The 15,547-nt window shown below is 41.6% G+C and overlaps 1 protein-coding gene across 8 annotated transcripts in view; it reads right to left on the minus strand.

The window, feature by feature from the left end:
* Positions 1 to 15,547, minus strand: part of USP4 (ubiquitin specific peptidase 4) — a 50,738-nt gene that overhangs the window by 30,021 nt on the left and 5,170 nt on the right. For 3 of the 8 annotated variants that reach the window (XR_012653849.1, XM_075053067.1, XM_075053068.1), the window contains exons 5-6: positions 14,744 to 14,889; positions 14,506 to 14,567 (exon numbers count right to left, since the gene is read on the minus strand). Coding sequence is in view for 5 of the 8 variants with exons in the window: in XM_075053067.1 (XP_074909168.1) it covers positions 14,506 to 14,567; positions 14,744 to 14,889 (208 nt within the window). In the remaining 3 variants the exon portion in view is untranslated. Of the gene's footprint in view, positions 1 to 6,485; positions 11,282 to 14,505; positions 14,568 to 14,743; positions 14,890 to 15,547 lie in introns of those variants that run through there. The other 5 variants (XR_012653847.1, XR_012653848.1, XM_075053071.1 and 2 more) reach the window with 4 other exon arrangements.

Raw genomic sequence — 15,547 nt, forward strand, 5'->3', positions numbered from 1 at the left:
ACAATGTTCTGTCACAGACAGCTTTGGCTCCATAAAAAAAAAAAAAAAGCAAAACTAGAAGATAGTACTACATAAATAAAGAAACTATTTTGATACTAATTAATTTCACTATAGCAAGAGCTAACTCTTTCCCCAAATAAACATGCAAAACTAAATGCAAAAAGGCACAGGAGACCAACAGCCACACAACAGTGGCTAATACACCCAAAGCAGAGCAAAGCACCAGCAGAGGACAGTGCCCTCAAACTTTAGCTTGTTCTTGTGTATCTTTTAATGTGGCTCTGATTTTCAAATGATACAAACTAAAAATGCATATTCATAGCTCAGATGCTACTAAGAAAACAGTCTTGGCAAACCTCTGTGGAGCAAGAACTAAAAGTCAAAGAACAAGCCATAATGGCCAAGAGGAGGCAGGACAGTTGGACAGCCTTACCAGTTTGGAAATATAATAGCAGCAAAATAAATACAGAAGGAAACAAGTTAAAACAGGAGCTTCCAGATGAAAACACAAACCCCAAACACAGTCTAAATCTGAAGCATAAAAAAAAAAAAACCCACACCAGCCAGCACAACCAAAAAGTATACCAGAAAGTATACTAGCAAGAATGAGCAGACCTACCAAAATAACTAAGACAACCATTTCTGGGACAATACACAACCTTCTGGTCATTACATGTTGGAGATAAAACTTCTCAAGACTACCTAGACACAAAGATAAGATCAATGAGAGAACAAGAGGGTCTAGACTATAACAACAATTATCAGATTCATGCTCCACATGTGGGAGTTTCAAGGCTCAAGAATAAAATAATTAAGCTAACAATAGGCTGTAAATCCATTAAGAACACGTTTTAAAAGTCTGAAGTAGAAGTGAAGTATCTAGAAGCAAAGAAGGGCAATCTAGAAAATGCTAGACTTGAAAATGTAGCATCTCTGCTTGATATGTTTGACCCCAGCAAGAGAACAGAATAAGACACTTGGAAAATAATATGAAGAAAATCTAACGGAGAAAAGAAAACGAAGATGACCTCTTAAGAGATTTCAAAATTTCCAACAGAAGCATAGAGGCAGTGCATAATCAAGAGTCAGATGGCAACTGAAGAGTTCCAAGAAGTACTTCAATAGTATCCTACACAGAAAAAAAGCTAAGAACTATGAGGGAAGATAAAAAATGGATCAGAAACCAAAGATAACAGACAAGTCACAGAGTGGGAAAAGGTCTACCTACAAAGTCACTACGGATCTTGAGTGAATTCCTGTTAGAAAATTGGGAAGGATCATGTAAGAAGTAAAACAACAAAAGAGAGGCCAACAGCTTGTGAAGTGTAGAGAAAAAAAAAAAAAAAAAAACAGAAATCAAATACGCTTGGGAAGATAAAAATGCTAAGCACTCTTATATTTTACAAGTTACTCATCTATCTGTAATAACTGAAGAAAGATTTAGGATTTACTAGGCACAGCTGCTCCCCCTCATCTCACAAGATGGTCACAAAAGTAGCTATGATTCCAGATGAAAGGCACAGATAGCAGCTAAGAACAATGTTTTTCTCTGAAAGCCTCCCATTTTAAGCCCAGGAAGCTACTGTTAACGACTCCACAATCCTGTAAGCTCTCAAGCAGACTGCCTCATTTGCACACAGAGGTGACAACAGAAGTCCTGGACGCCATGCATTTATCCCCAGTGCCCCAAAAAGCATTTCTGTGGAACATGCAGACTTTGACCAGTCAAAGCCACTGCCATCCCTCACGGTACGTGACTTCTGCTCCCTTAGAAATGGAGGCCCCAACACCTTGCTCTGAAGTAAAAGATAAACATTATTTCTTCTTTGAAGTTTGTGAGTTAGAACCTTCTAAAATGTTCTGGGCTACTCAGTGGGTTACCACTAAAACTACTCTCAGTTTGCTTAGTTTTCTCTTTGTAGGCATAACAGAGACTGGACTGGAAGGTGCCAAGCTCCTGCAGCTTCCCTTTGATCACCACTGTAATGTTTCTGACAGGGATAAACACATTCAGTTACATTTCATCAACAAAATCTATACAGGAGTAAACTATAGCAAAGAAAGACTTCATCTAACCATGCAACAGTTCAGGGATTTGAGAAAATAATTTCACAGGTTTGAGGATAAGACTGCATGGTATGACTGCTGAATCAGCCCTCCTGCTTAAGCACAATTTGAGTCTCTCAAGATAACTCCTGTCTGAGCTAAAATGTCTTCTAGAAAAATCTACCATCGTAGTTTCACAATGGCCAGCAACAGGCAATCCAGCAGACCACAGATAAACTGTTCCAATGATCAATAACCCTTACAGTCAGAAGAAACTTGCATTTCATTTGCTGTATGAGTATCTGGCTTCATCATCTGGACATTGGTTTGTGCTCATCTCCCTCTGCTGCCTGTAGAGTTCCTTCTTCAATTTCCATTTGTCGTATCCCCACAGAAGCTTTTATGTGTTAAAATCAACTTTTAGATTTTTCACTGATATACTTTAACTTCTCGGTCTTCTAGCATAAAAATTATTTGCTAATTATTCAACAATTCACTTGGCTCCTTCTGAAACCCCTCTCATTAGTCTACTTTTCATATCTGTTGACAACCTCACAGGACATCATCATTCCACATGCAGTTTTATCAGTGTTCCAGTTATCAAAAAAGTCTTCTGATGCACAGTCAGCGTTTCCCTACTGAACCACTGAGGTTTTTTGTTTGGTTTTGCCTCAAGGCTACTACAGGAGCTCACATTCAGGAGACTGAACCAGGACTAGAACCACATTCCCACAGGGTCCAGCATGTTATTTCAGTCTCATGTTCTTCATTCCCACGTACACAACTTCATGCTTCATAATACTGATGCACATTGGCCCCCGTCTGCCAATTAAAGACAGCCGTTTCACATCTTGCCATGCAATGTTTCAAAAACCCACACAAATGGCAACTGAGGATAAATCTGGAGACTAGCAGCATAAAGAGGACCAAGTCAGATTAATCTAGTACAGAAACTGTGAGGCCATATGGTTGATAAGTAGAAAAACTGCTAAGCTGAAGAGCTTGAAAAAAATATTGTAAAAGGCTTTCAAGTGGTTGGAAGACAGAGATGGGAAAAGTATTTCAATTCAGTTGAGGCTACCTTCACAGCACACAATAGAGTTAGTCTTCCTCCTTTCAACTCCCAATATAAAAAAAAAACAAAAAACACAACAAACCCACCATTGAAAATACTGTGACAAGAAGTTTTTGTCAAAGCAGGAAAAGCTAGAACTTAGATTTAATTGGCAAAGCAGAAGCCATAATGGATTTTCATTTAGAGACTTCTTACATGCAAAAGCCTCCTTATGTACTCAATGCTACTCTGAAAGCATGGCATCTGCTGCAAACTCAAGCACTTTAAAGTCATGTAATAAAGGTTTGCCCACAAAATATTTAGCCCGATTGCTGAAGGTGTCCTCTGAAATCATCGGCACACAAGGAGCTGGGGGATGGAGATCAGTTTTAAATATGAAAGGGCATTTAATTGTGGCATTATGTACCTACAAAACACATTATCAACCACCAAGGTCTTAAAATTGTACAGTAATTTCTGGTATGTGATATCACTGAATGTTGTATCAGGTTGAACAGACACCTAAATCAAGACAGAGTAGTTGAGAAAAACCAAGTGTTACAAGATGGGTGAACTAAACAACAACTCAACATTTTTACTGAGGAGAGTACTGGGGGGAGGAGGGAAAGGTCCATCAAGTATACAGTGCCATCAGTAAACAGAAGAGTAGGAAGAAGAAACAGCAAGAAAATCCTAGCAGCAACCAAAGAACCAAAAGGTATTTTCCTGCTGCATATTGCAAAGGGAAGCAGACAGCTACAAGGCACATGCTAAATACAACTTTACTCCTGTTTTCAAATGCAATACCTGTCAGAAAAGGTGCTATTTTTATAGACCTGACATAATTTCTTGTTTGTTTGTGCTAAGAAAATGATACTCAGGATAAAAAAAAAAAAAGTGTGCTAGAACTGAGCTGGAACTCTGTTAGCTCAGGATTTTATTTTGGGAGTCTTATAAGTAACAAAGAGGACTAAGTTCCACACAGCCATTGATATAATCTCCCTTCAGAAACAAAGTATGCCTCCAATTCTGAAATTCCTGAATAAATATAATCTATTCCCTCTTCTGAAATCTTGTCTAGTAGCAAGAGCAGTTTCCAACTACAACAAGAAAGTATTTTATTCCTTAGGGAGCAGCAAACTAACAAACAGCAGTGGCCAGGCATACTCTGAATATACCACCCAAGGACTACTGTGAAGTTTAAGAGCATTTTTTTCTTTAAAACGTCAGCCAGCTTGATGGCTGGGGAAATCCACAGAAGGCTGCCAAACATGTGGAAAAGCTGTTTCCCCTGGTAGGAGCCAGTGCCTCTGACAAGCAGCAAATGGTGGGGAAAAATCCTTATGACAGGGAACCCATCCACCTCACTGTCACCTTGCACACACAACTTCTGTGAGTAGGGAATGACATGAACGCCCAGCTTTCCGAGGCCTCTTTTAGTACACAGGCAGCAATGAGGATGCTCGCCATTCCTCTACCAACAGCAGAGCTCTACATCCCATTTGGTTTATGCCATCAAAACTCTAAGTAAAAACTTTCTCATGAGCTTTTAGTATTAAAGTGATGCAGCCCAAAGAAAGATCTCCAAATATAAAGTTCCCCATGGTCTTGGCTAAACAGTATTTTCTCCAGCTGAGAAACAGAGTATTGAAGCAAAATGTTTGCCTGAGATAGGATTAAAATTTGGGAGTTATTCAACTCTTCCATACCAAACCTCAGCACAGAGCATTCGCAGTTCCTACTGACACTAGATGTACCCACAACCCTAATTCTTCAGAACTTCAAAATATAAGTTTATTTAGAAAGCATAACAGCTTATCAACATTACAGACTTGCTTAGCCTCACAAAAGAGCAGAACAGGTTTTCAGGGTGATAGTCTCACTTATCCTTCTTAGCCATGCTGTTAATACAACTTCCAACTCACTTCTGGTATCACCTTTGGCTTCCAAAAAGCATTGGTTGTTTCCTACAGACAAACAAGAACTTCCTCTACTACAGAATCACTCTCTGTAATATTAATACAGTGTAACCTACCCTGAACACATCATCAGTGAACAGGGTAAGACACTCATACTCTTCTGGGCTGGGAACTCTGTATCTTGTCTCCTCCTTCCTCTCTCACCAGTTCTGCCTAGTTCAATTGCTCACAATCACTCACAGATTTTATACATATAAACAGTCCCTATGGCTCTGTACTAAACTCATTAATCTGGAGTCTTAAAAATGTAATACTGATGTAATGCAACAGGTATATGCACACACACACCCATGGAAAGACAAGCCACATCCCAAATCATTAATGGGATTTGAACCCTACACTTCAGGTTAGTGAGTCTTTTACCAGCTCACAGAAACAATTAAAATGCTGGCAACGTTTCATTGCAGTACAGACATCTAATGTTTCCAGAACAAAAGTGAAAAAAAAAAATTTAAAGATCAACTGAGAACACACTCTAAGTCACAGGGTACACTTTCACTTGAGGTTTGTCTGCTGAGACATCTGACAAATGAAAGAACATGGTTAAACAAGCAGCTAATTTTTTTCATTATATAGAAAAGCTTTATTAATGATTTTATTTACTAAATTATTGCTCTCCAAGGGAAAATAATCCATGCTGCTCCAAGATTAACTTATGTAAAAGACTCAACCTGAGATTAGTAAGAAATCTTTGCACTGTGCTTTCCTAGATTTCAACTTCAGAGGGAGGTGGAATTTAGACAGTGTATTCAAAACTAAATGAAATATGAAACTACCCTTAATAAAAGAATGTCTTGAAAAAAAATTTAAGGATTGTCAGTAAAACAAACATCAAATAAGTTACAAACTATGGAGTATTAAGTATTTATGCATTTATTTGAAGATATGCTAAAAAAGGGAAGGAAGCCAAATAAAATTCAGAACTGATTATCTGACATGAAAAGAAAGCACAGAGCAATTATAAATGCATTACTATGGAGCAATGCCAACGATTCAAGAAAAAAAAGTTAAATTTAGCTTGCTCACTAAGAACCTATTATGTAACAACAAAAAAACCAGAGCATCACTATTTCTTTTTTTCAATATAAATCCCTTAAAAATAGGTAAAAAGCTTTGTGAAATAACCCTTGTGTCATGATTTAGGCCCAGCCAGCAACTAAGCACCATGTGGTTACTTCCTCACTCCTCCCCCCTGCTCCAGTGGGATGGGAAGGAGAATCAGACGAAAAAGGTAAAAAACTCATGGGTTGAGACAAGGACAGTTTAATAGGACAACACAAGGAAAGAAGAAATAATGACAATATTACTAATAAAAGAATACACAAAGCGAGTGATGCACAATGCAATTGCTCACCACCCGGAACTCAATGCCCAGCATGTTACCAAACTGCGATCCCTCCTCCCCCACCCTCCTCCCCCACCAGCCAGCTCCCCCAGTTTATATACTAAGCATGACATCATATGGTATCAAATATCCCCTTGGCTAGTTCAGCTCAGCTATCTTGGCTGTGTCCCCTCCCAGCTTCTTGCGAAAATTAACTCTATCCCAGCCAAACCCAGGATACTAACCACCCCTTATTCTATACCACCTACGTCATGCCCAGATCCTACACTTTCTAATTAGTCACCACCACTTTCCCTGTCTTTTTTTAATACGCATATATATACACACACAGATCTCATTCCCTTAGTCTATGAGCCACCCCTCTAACGTGTCCATTGAGTTCATTTAATCCATAACTTTGGGGCTCCATCTGTCTTAACAGTCTTTCAGGGCAGGAGAGATGGTGTGTGGCATTGGATTGCTGCATCCGGAGCTCACAGCTGGTGTATTTGGCACAGCCCACACCCACAGTCTGCAGGTTGAAGATGTCTATTTTGAGGAAGTTGCTGGGCACCAGCTGCTGAAGCCAGTTTAAGTTCCATCACTGCTGCACTTCACTCAGTTTCATCAAAGTCCATACTCTTCATTAATTTGGGCGATTCTTACTGTAATCCCGTTGATATGGCATATAGCAACTGTAGCAGCAATGACATACAGCGGCAGGATTATTTAGCAATTAACATCATACAATTTAATTCATTGGCTATTCTCACCTGAAATCGAATGCCCTTGAGGTACACATTGAACTTGCCCATCCTTCCGCATCACCCACCAAGCGCACCCAGGTCTTTGAGCAAAAGCAATCCCGTGAATGGGTTTTCCTTTGCCCGAGGCAGGACTAACCCAGACTGTTTTCCCTAACATATTCTTCACGTGCACTACGGGGACTTCATCCCCTTCTACAGTACATGGAAGTTTTGATAGGGCAGGGCCAGCTCGATTGGCAGATCCTCCAGTGTTGACTAACCAGTTGGCTTTTGCTAAATGTGTATCCCAATGTTTGAAGGTCCCACCCCCCATTGCGCTCTGTAGTTTATAGCATCACTGTAGTTTATAGCAGTCCATTGTATCATTCAATTTTCCTGGACCCTAGTGCATGATGGGGCATATGATACACCCACTCAATGCCATGCTCTTTGGCCCAGGTGTCTGTGAGGTTGTTTCAGAAATGAGTCCCGTTGTCTGACTCAATTCTTTCTGGGGTACCACGTCACCATAAGACTTGCTTTTCAAGGCCCAGAATAGCGTTCCAGGCAGTGGCACAGGCCATGGGATATGTTTCCAGCCATCCGGTGGTTGCTTCCACCATTGTAAACGCATGGCGCCTGCCCTGGCAGGTTTGTGGGAGTGTGATACAGTCAGTCTGCCAGGCCTCCCCGTATTTATACTTCAGCCGTTGCCCTCCATACCAGAGGCTTTAACCACTTGGCTTGCCTGATTGCAGCTCATGTTTCACATTCATGGATAACCAGTGCAACATTATCCATAGTCAAGCCCACCCCTCGATCATGAGCCCATCTGTATGTTGCATCTCTTCCCTGATGGCCTGAGGCATCATGGGCCCACTGATCCATAACTAATTCACCCTTATGTTGCCAGTCCAAATCCACCTGAGCCACTTCAATCTTGGCAGCCTGATCCACCTGCTGGGTGTTTTGATGTTCTTCAGTGGCCTGACTCTTGGGTACGTGAGCATCTACGTGATGTACTTTTACAACCAGCTTCTCTAACCAGGCAGCAGTATCTTGTCCCAGTGCAGCAGCCCAGATGGGTTTGCCTCTGCACTGCCAGATGCTCTGCTTCCATTGCTGCAATCACCCCCCACAGGGCATTTACCACAATCCATGAGTCAGTATAGAGATAGAGCACTGGCAGTTCTCCCCAGCTGTGGTGTAGAGCACATTTTTAACATCTTGTCCTGCCCAGACTGGCCCAAGGGCTACTGCATGAACTATTTCCTGTTTAATCTGTTCAAAGGCTTATTGTTGCTCAGTGCTCCATTTTAAAATCATTCTTCTTCTGGGTCACTTGATAGAGAGGGCTTACAATTAAGACTGTAATCTGGAATACGAACCCTCCAAAAACCCAAAACACTTAAAAAAGCTTGTGTCTCCTTTTTGCTAGTTGGTGGAGACATAGCTTCTATTTTGTTGATCGCATCCATTGGGATCTGACGATGCCCGTCTTGCCATTTTATTCCTAAAAACTGGATCTCCCATGCAGGTCCCTTGACCTCACTTCGTTTTATGGCAAAACCAACCTTCAGAAGGATTTGAACTGTTTTCTTCCCTTTCTCAAAAACTTCTTCTGCTGTGTTGCCCCACACAATGATGTCATCAATGTATTGCAGGTGTTCAGAGCTTCACCCTGTTCCACTGCAGTCTGGATCAGTCCATGGCAAATGGCGGGGCTTTGTTTCCACCCCTGGGGCAGTCGACTCCAGGTGTACTGGACACCCCTCCAAGCAAAACCAAAATGCAACCTGCACTCTGCTGCCAAAGGCATTGAGAAAATTACATTAGCAATATCAATTGCGGCATATTACTTGGATGCCTTTGACTCCAGTTTGTGTTGAAGTTCCAGCATGGCCAGCACAGCAGCATGACTTCATTCAGGCCACAATAGTCTACTGTTAGTCTCCACTCTCCATCAGATTTTCGCGCTGGCCATATGGGACTATTAAAGGGTGAGCAAGTTCTGCTGATTGCTCCTTGGCTCTCCAGTCAACAAATCAGCATATGGCTGGGAATCAGAGAGTCTTGGTTGGTGCAACATTGCCACCGGTGCACTGTTGTGGTAGCGACTGGCACTTGTTGTTCTTTTACCCTCAGCAATCCCACGACAGAAGGGTCCTCTGAGAGACCGGGCAATGTAGACAGCTGTTCAGTTTCCTCCATCTCCAAGGCAGCTATACCAAAGGCCCACTGGTACCCTTTTGGGTCCCTGAAATACCCTCTCCTGAGATAGTCTATGCCAAGGACACAGGGCCTCTGGGCCAGTCACAGTAAGGTGTTTAGGCCACTCATTCCCCATTAGACTCACTTCAGCTTCCAATACAGTTAGCTGTTGGCATCCCCCTGTCACTCCAGAAATACAGATGGGTTCTTCCCCTTTATAGCTTGCTGGCATTAGGGTACACTGTGCACTGGTATCTACCCTTATAGACCCTTATACTCCTGTGGGTTTGACATGCCAGGCCATCGAATCCACACAGTCCAATAAACTCAGTTGTCCCTTTCCTCCACCTGGCTGGATGTAGGGACCCTCTAATCCTAGTCATAGTATTCATTACACACTTTTTGTAAACATGAATCAGAAGTCCCTTCAAGAGGATCAGAAATGAGATCAGTCCTTCTACTCTGTCTGGGGAACTGCCCGCTGGCAACTGGAGCAGCATTTTTCCAGGAAGAATCCCCTTTTGTGATTGTTTTTCCTTGCAACTCACTTACCCGTGCCTCTAGGGTTGAGGTAGGTTTTCCATCCCACTCCCTCATGTCCTCTCCGTGGTCACGCAGGTAAAACCACAGGGTACTACGTGGTGTGTACGTTCTATACCCTTTCTCTTCAGCAGAAGAATGCCGACTCCTAATAGCTGAGATAGGGGCCTGGACAGGTGCGGGGCAGAACTTATCCTCGAATCGCTGGAACTCTTGGGACAGTTTCTCAGCTAGCATGTCTGGTAGTTTCTCCACAGCTGAGATGCAGGCCCGTAGGGAAGAAGAAATACTTCCTTCGTATTGCTGGAGTCGTCCAGCCACTTCATCCACTGTCTGTCCCTCACCTTCTTTCCAGGACACTACGGCCAATGAGTTGGCATACAACGGTGGTGCGCTTCGTAGAAACTTCCGCCACATGGGTTGTGTGCATTGCACTTCATCTGGATCTCTGGGTAACCGCTCATTATAAATCACCTCTAGCACAGCTAATTCCCTCAGGTACTGGATACCTCTCTCCATAGTGGTCCACTTGCCTGGGTAACATGTAATATCTTCCTTGAAGGGGTACCTTTCCTTCACACCCAACAGAAGTCGCCTCCAGAGGCTGAGGGTTTGTGTCTTCTTCCCAATCGCCTTGTCAATGCCCCCTTCCCTAGACAGGGATCCCAGCTGCTTGGCTTCCCTACCCTCTAATTCCAAGCTACTGGCCCCGCCATCCCAGCATCGGAGCAGCCAGGTGACAATGTGCTCACCTGGATAGCGGCTGAAATCCTTTTGTATATCTCGCAGCTGACTCGGGCATAGGGATCGGGTGATTATCTTTGGTTCTGCCTCTTCCTCCTGTTCTTGTGATGACCCTGGTTCACTTTCATCCCTCACTAAGTGAGCTGATTTTTTTGTGTATTTCTTCTTCTGTACAGGGGCAACTGATACTGGCACAGTTTGGTTCTCTGGTTCAGCTGCAGTGCCTGTCACTGGGGTTTGAGTAGGCACAGTGCCTGTCGCGAGGGTTTGAGTACCCACAGTGCTTGTCACGAGGGTTGGAAGAGCTGCAGTGCCTGTCGGTCTGTTTTCCCTCCCTGCCCGCTGAGGGTGCTGCATAATATTGAGCAGTGTTTGGTAGATGCTGGCCAGGGCCCAGCACAGTGTGGTAAGTTGTGCCTCTTTGGAATAGCCACAGCATTTTCCTTTCAAATATTCTACCACTTCATGAGGGTTCTGTAGTTGTTCGGGAGTGAAGTTCCAAACCACTGGAGGTGAGAAGTTCTCTAGATACCTGCCCATATTCTCCCATATGCCATGCCACCCATGACTATCCAGCCTTGGGGCAGATCTCTGGGTGGTATTCTTAAAAGAAGTTTTTTGTAACCCTAAACAAGACCTGAAACACATTAAGGAGACATAGCAATAAGAGCATGCTGGCTTGAACATCCCAAGGATATTCAAAATTCTCACAAGCTGTTGTAGTTAGCCTGAAAGAGAAAGGGGAGGTAAAAGAGCAGGAGAAAGTATCCCCCCTGCTCCCATCTACCCCATAGATTGGGTGCAATTGCTAATATATTCTGAGAGAAGGTGCCCGAGGTACAGGCATGACAACAATGCCACATACAAGAACCAGCTTAACCTCATGACCAGTGATGTAATCATAAGTCGACATTACCTAGGTACAGCAAAATGACAGTCCTGATCCCTCTCCGAGGTGACAGAACATCACCGCAGGGAATACATAGTGCATATAAGAACTTAGATAACACCACCATGTGAACAAATGAACAAACATTGTGACCAGCGACTATTTAACTAATATAAGAAATGCGTATAACAAATTTACTTTAACACACTGTGGTCATATCTGTCATTATCTCAACCCTTTGGGCCCCACGTTGGGTACCAAAAAGGACTGTCCTGGTTTAGGCCCAGCCAGCAACTAAGCACCATGCGGCCACTCACTCATTCCCTCCCTTGCCCCCATGGGATGGGAAGAAGAATCAGAATAAAAAGGTAAATAACTCATGGGTTGAGACAAGGACAGTTTAACAGGACAACACAAGGAGAGAAGAAATAATAGTAACAATAATACTAATAAAAGAATATACGAAGTGAGTTATGCGCAATGAAACATATACTGAGCATGACATCATATGGTATCGAATATCCCCTTTGCTAGTTCAGCTCAGCTATCCTGGCTGTGTCCCCTCCTAGCTTCTTGTGAAAATTAACTCTATCCCCGCCAAACCCAGGACACCTTGAAAGAGCAGGAGAAAGAAAACTTAAGATCTACAAATGACCCAGTCTAGACTGCCACCAGCCCACTCACATTTGACATGGAGTGATCACACACAACAGAGGAAGCACCAAAATGCAGAAATGTCCCCTCAGACTGTCAACATATATTCAACATAAATATCTAGACTCAATCATCTCTGAAAACATCTGAGCTGCAGGCTACCAGAAGACAGCAGTATACCATGGTAGATGCATTGCTAATTATGCCCTTTTCTTACAGGGAACTTTTTTTTACTCCTCCTGCATGCATCTGCTACTGCCCACACTATGAGGCAGGCTACTGGACACACCTGGTCCAGATCCAGTACAGCCTTCCTCATTATTTTCAACAGTACGAGTATGATTCATACACGGTTTTGGGGTTATCAAGGCAACTGCTGTAGAATATTAGCAGCTTAAAGACATAAAAAGGCATAGAAAACAACACTGAACCTAATAGGAAAATACTTACTGCTCGTTATCATCTTTTGTTATCATCTGTCTACAACAGATTAAGTTCTCAACTTTTTCCTCCTTCCATTTCAAACACAGAAAGAATTTTAAAGTCCAATCTTTCTCCCTGACTTGCCTTACATGACACAGCCACCTTTTGCATAAGAAGGCATGATATTAGTCCAGCAGGGCTCATTATAATCCAAAGACATTAAAGCATACTGCTTTCCTGAGAGACAGGCTTTGCCCTGGCCACGTAAAAAGGTCTTTCTCATTTGATCAGCAGTTTGTGTGCCAATCAGAACACACCAAAGTCAAGCCTAATGAGGAGGGGCAATCCAGCTTCTTCTTCCCCTCTTTGGCTTCTGAAACAGTGTTTTTGAACAAACAGCTATTATGCATTTAACCTACAAGACTAAATAAGGGCACAAGAGCCAAAGCGCAGAACTTGCTAAACCAATGCACCCAACTGTATAAGGGAGACATTATGTGGAATATACAAGCTTTGTTTCTTAACTAACAGAGATAAGGACAAAGGAAATAGTTAGCCAAGACAGCGTACAAAGGAACAGATAATCCTAGATGTATGACTTACTACAATTCTTCCAGCTACCCATTATCAGCATCAAGTAAAAAAATTTCATGAGTTCTACATTATAATAAGCAAATCTTTATTTCTACATCATTAGAAAATACTAATCTGCATACTGATAACCATTTTCATTTAAATATCACTACAGGTTAATTAAAAGTCTTTACCTATCAGACTATCTGCTAAAAAAAAGAAAAGACTGAGGCCTGGGAATGCTACAAGGCTCCTTTTTAGCTTCGCTTCACATAGAAACAAAAGGTTACGATCTGGTCTTGCACAGCTCCCTCTCTAATACTGACTGTCAACTAGTATTCAATTATGTACATGATATGAATGTTTAGATGCTTTTCACAATGTAGTCTTACAGAAAGTTCATTATAATCCTAGGAACATTCTCCTGATCCATTTACCCAGTATTATATCTCAGAAGTACAGAATTGTTTCAAAACAAGTTTCAGTGACCTATTTGATCCATTCTTCAAGTTTAACACTGGTAAGATCTTGATCTCAAATGAGATCACTTGGCAGCAAGCTCTACAAGTTAACTGTATTGTACAGAAAAACATTATCAAGTCTAATGGCCTACTCATGGGAAAGCAAGTAGGCCAGACTAGTAAAATCACAGGATTTTACCTTCTGTAGTATGACTGGATAAGAGCAGCTCTTTATCATTGTAAGCAACTTCCATTCTACACCACTCACTCTATACATACATTATTTCATCACTCCCCACCATATTGCTCATCTCTTCTCTAAATTAGATATTAGAGAGATAATATCTGTGTAAAATTTACAGGCTTCTAATTATCTTGGGTGGCAGGGGGGGTTGTTAAGCTATTTCTATACCTTTTTAAGGAGGAACTACCAGAACTCTGAGTAATCACTACTGGCAGCTTTGGAAATATACTCCAAGATCCTTTTTGTTCCACAATGGTAGAAGACAGCTATTTTTTTTTTTTACTGCGCAGTCTGCAGTGGTAACTTTTTAACTAGACTAGCTCAACATAAATAGCACTTTCATCGCCTAAGCACTGTAGAAACCCAAGCTTATACAACCTATCTGAAATGGGCTTTAAAAAGAAGACTGTTGCTAAGACGAGAAACCAGCAGCAGAACCACCGAAGAATATTTATATTCAAGATTTTATCTCCTCCTTCAAAATACCCAAAACAAAGAAATGCATAATAAGCCAGTCAGTAATAATTAGGCTTTCACAGAGAACACATGGTCACTAAAAACAAGTGAACAAGCTTGACAAAACAGCAGAACCCATTAGAACATGCTTGCTTGCTTACTTCGCCAGGAAATGCTGTCCAGGCCACGTGCCATCTTCATTCTTCACTTCTATTAGAACAACCTAAAAGAGAGTTCACGTAATAAAGATAACTACAAATCTGCTGCACATTTTGCAAAATCATTAACAAATCACATTTTCAATGTTTGCTCAAAGTACATAAAACCAAGTGAAAAAATTACACTCAGAGAAAGCAGTACATGAGAATCTAAAAAAAAAAAAAAAGTTATGCCCCTTACCTGACCGTCATAGAGCCCTGCATCTTGCACAGTGCTATCCAGCTTGCTGAGCTGCTCGTAAGTGTTGCTCATATACCTGTTCCATAACCTAGTTTCCTTCTCAGCTGGGATATTAAACAGTTTTCTCATTTTTTTCTCAATGGTAGCTGTTCAGGAGGAAAGAAACAACACCAAAATACCTAAAACATGAGTGCTTTTGAAAAAAAAACCTGACAAGCCAGGCATTCAGCAAGGAGGTACAACACTGAACCTTCAAGATCTTTTGAATAGAAAATGTACCATGAAAGTTACAATTACCCATATAACTTGTCTAATATTTAGTCTGAAACAATGAATAACTTCTGTTTTCAGTCATGTATTTGCCTGTTAAGCCCTCAAACCAATAATGTTCAGAAGACATTGAAAAGTTTCTGCCCAAAGGCCAACTTCTGTGAAACAGTCATTTAATGATGGTGGAACCATGATAACATAGGTTCAAAAAGGAAGTGTTTTCAGTTACTGTTGTCAGGCCATACATCAGCAAACTGAAAATAAAAAAGCATCTTTATGGACATATGGACACATTTATGGACATATATGACAGCTGTCATTCACCATTTTAACACAGGAAAATACAGCCATGATACAGAAAGAGAGAGGGGCCAAATTTCAGGAAGAACACAAGTGTAGGAAGAGTCATTAAGAAGATGACTAAAATATTCACACACTAGGGAGAGGGAATTGTAAGAGAACCAGAGACAGAACTGCTTTACATGAGCGACACGGATGTTTCTTAAGGACATGAGTTAGTAAGCAATGTGTTCG

Source organism: Buteo buteo, chromosome 21, assembly GCF_964188355.1.
Source record: "Buteo buteo chromosome 21, bButBut1.hap1.1, whole genome shotgun sequence".
Taxonomy (NCBI): domain Eukaryota; kingdom Metazoa; phylum Chordata; class Aves; order Accipitriformes; family Accipitridae; genus Buteo; species Buteo buteo.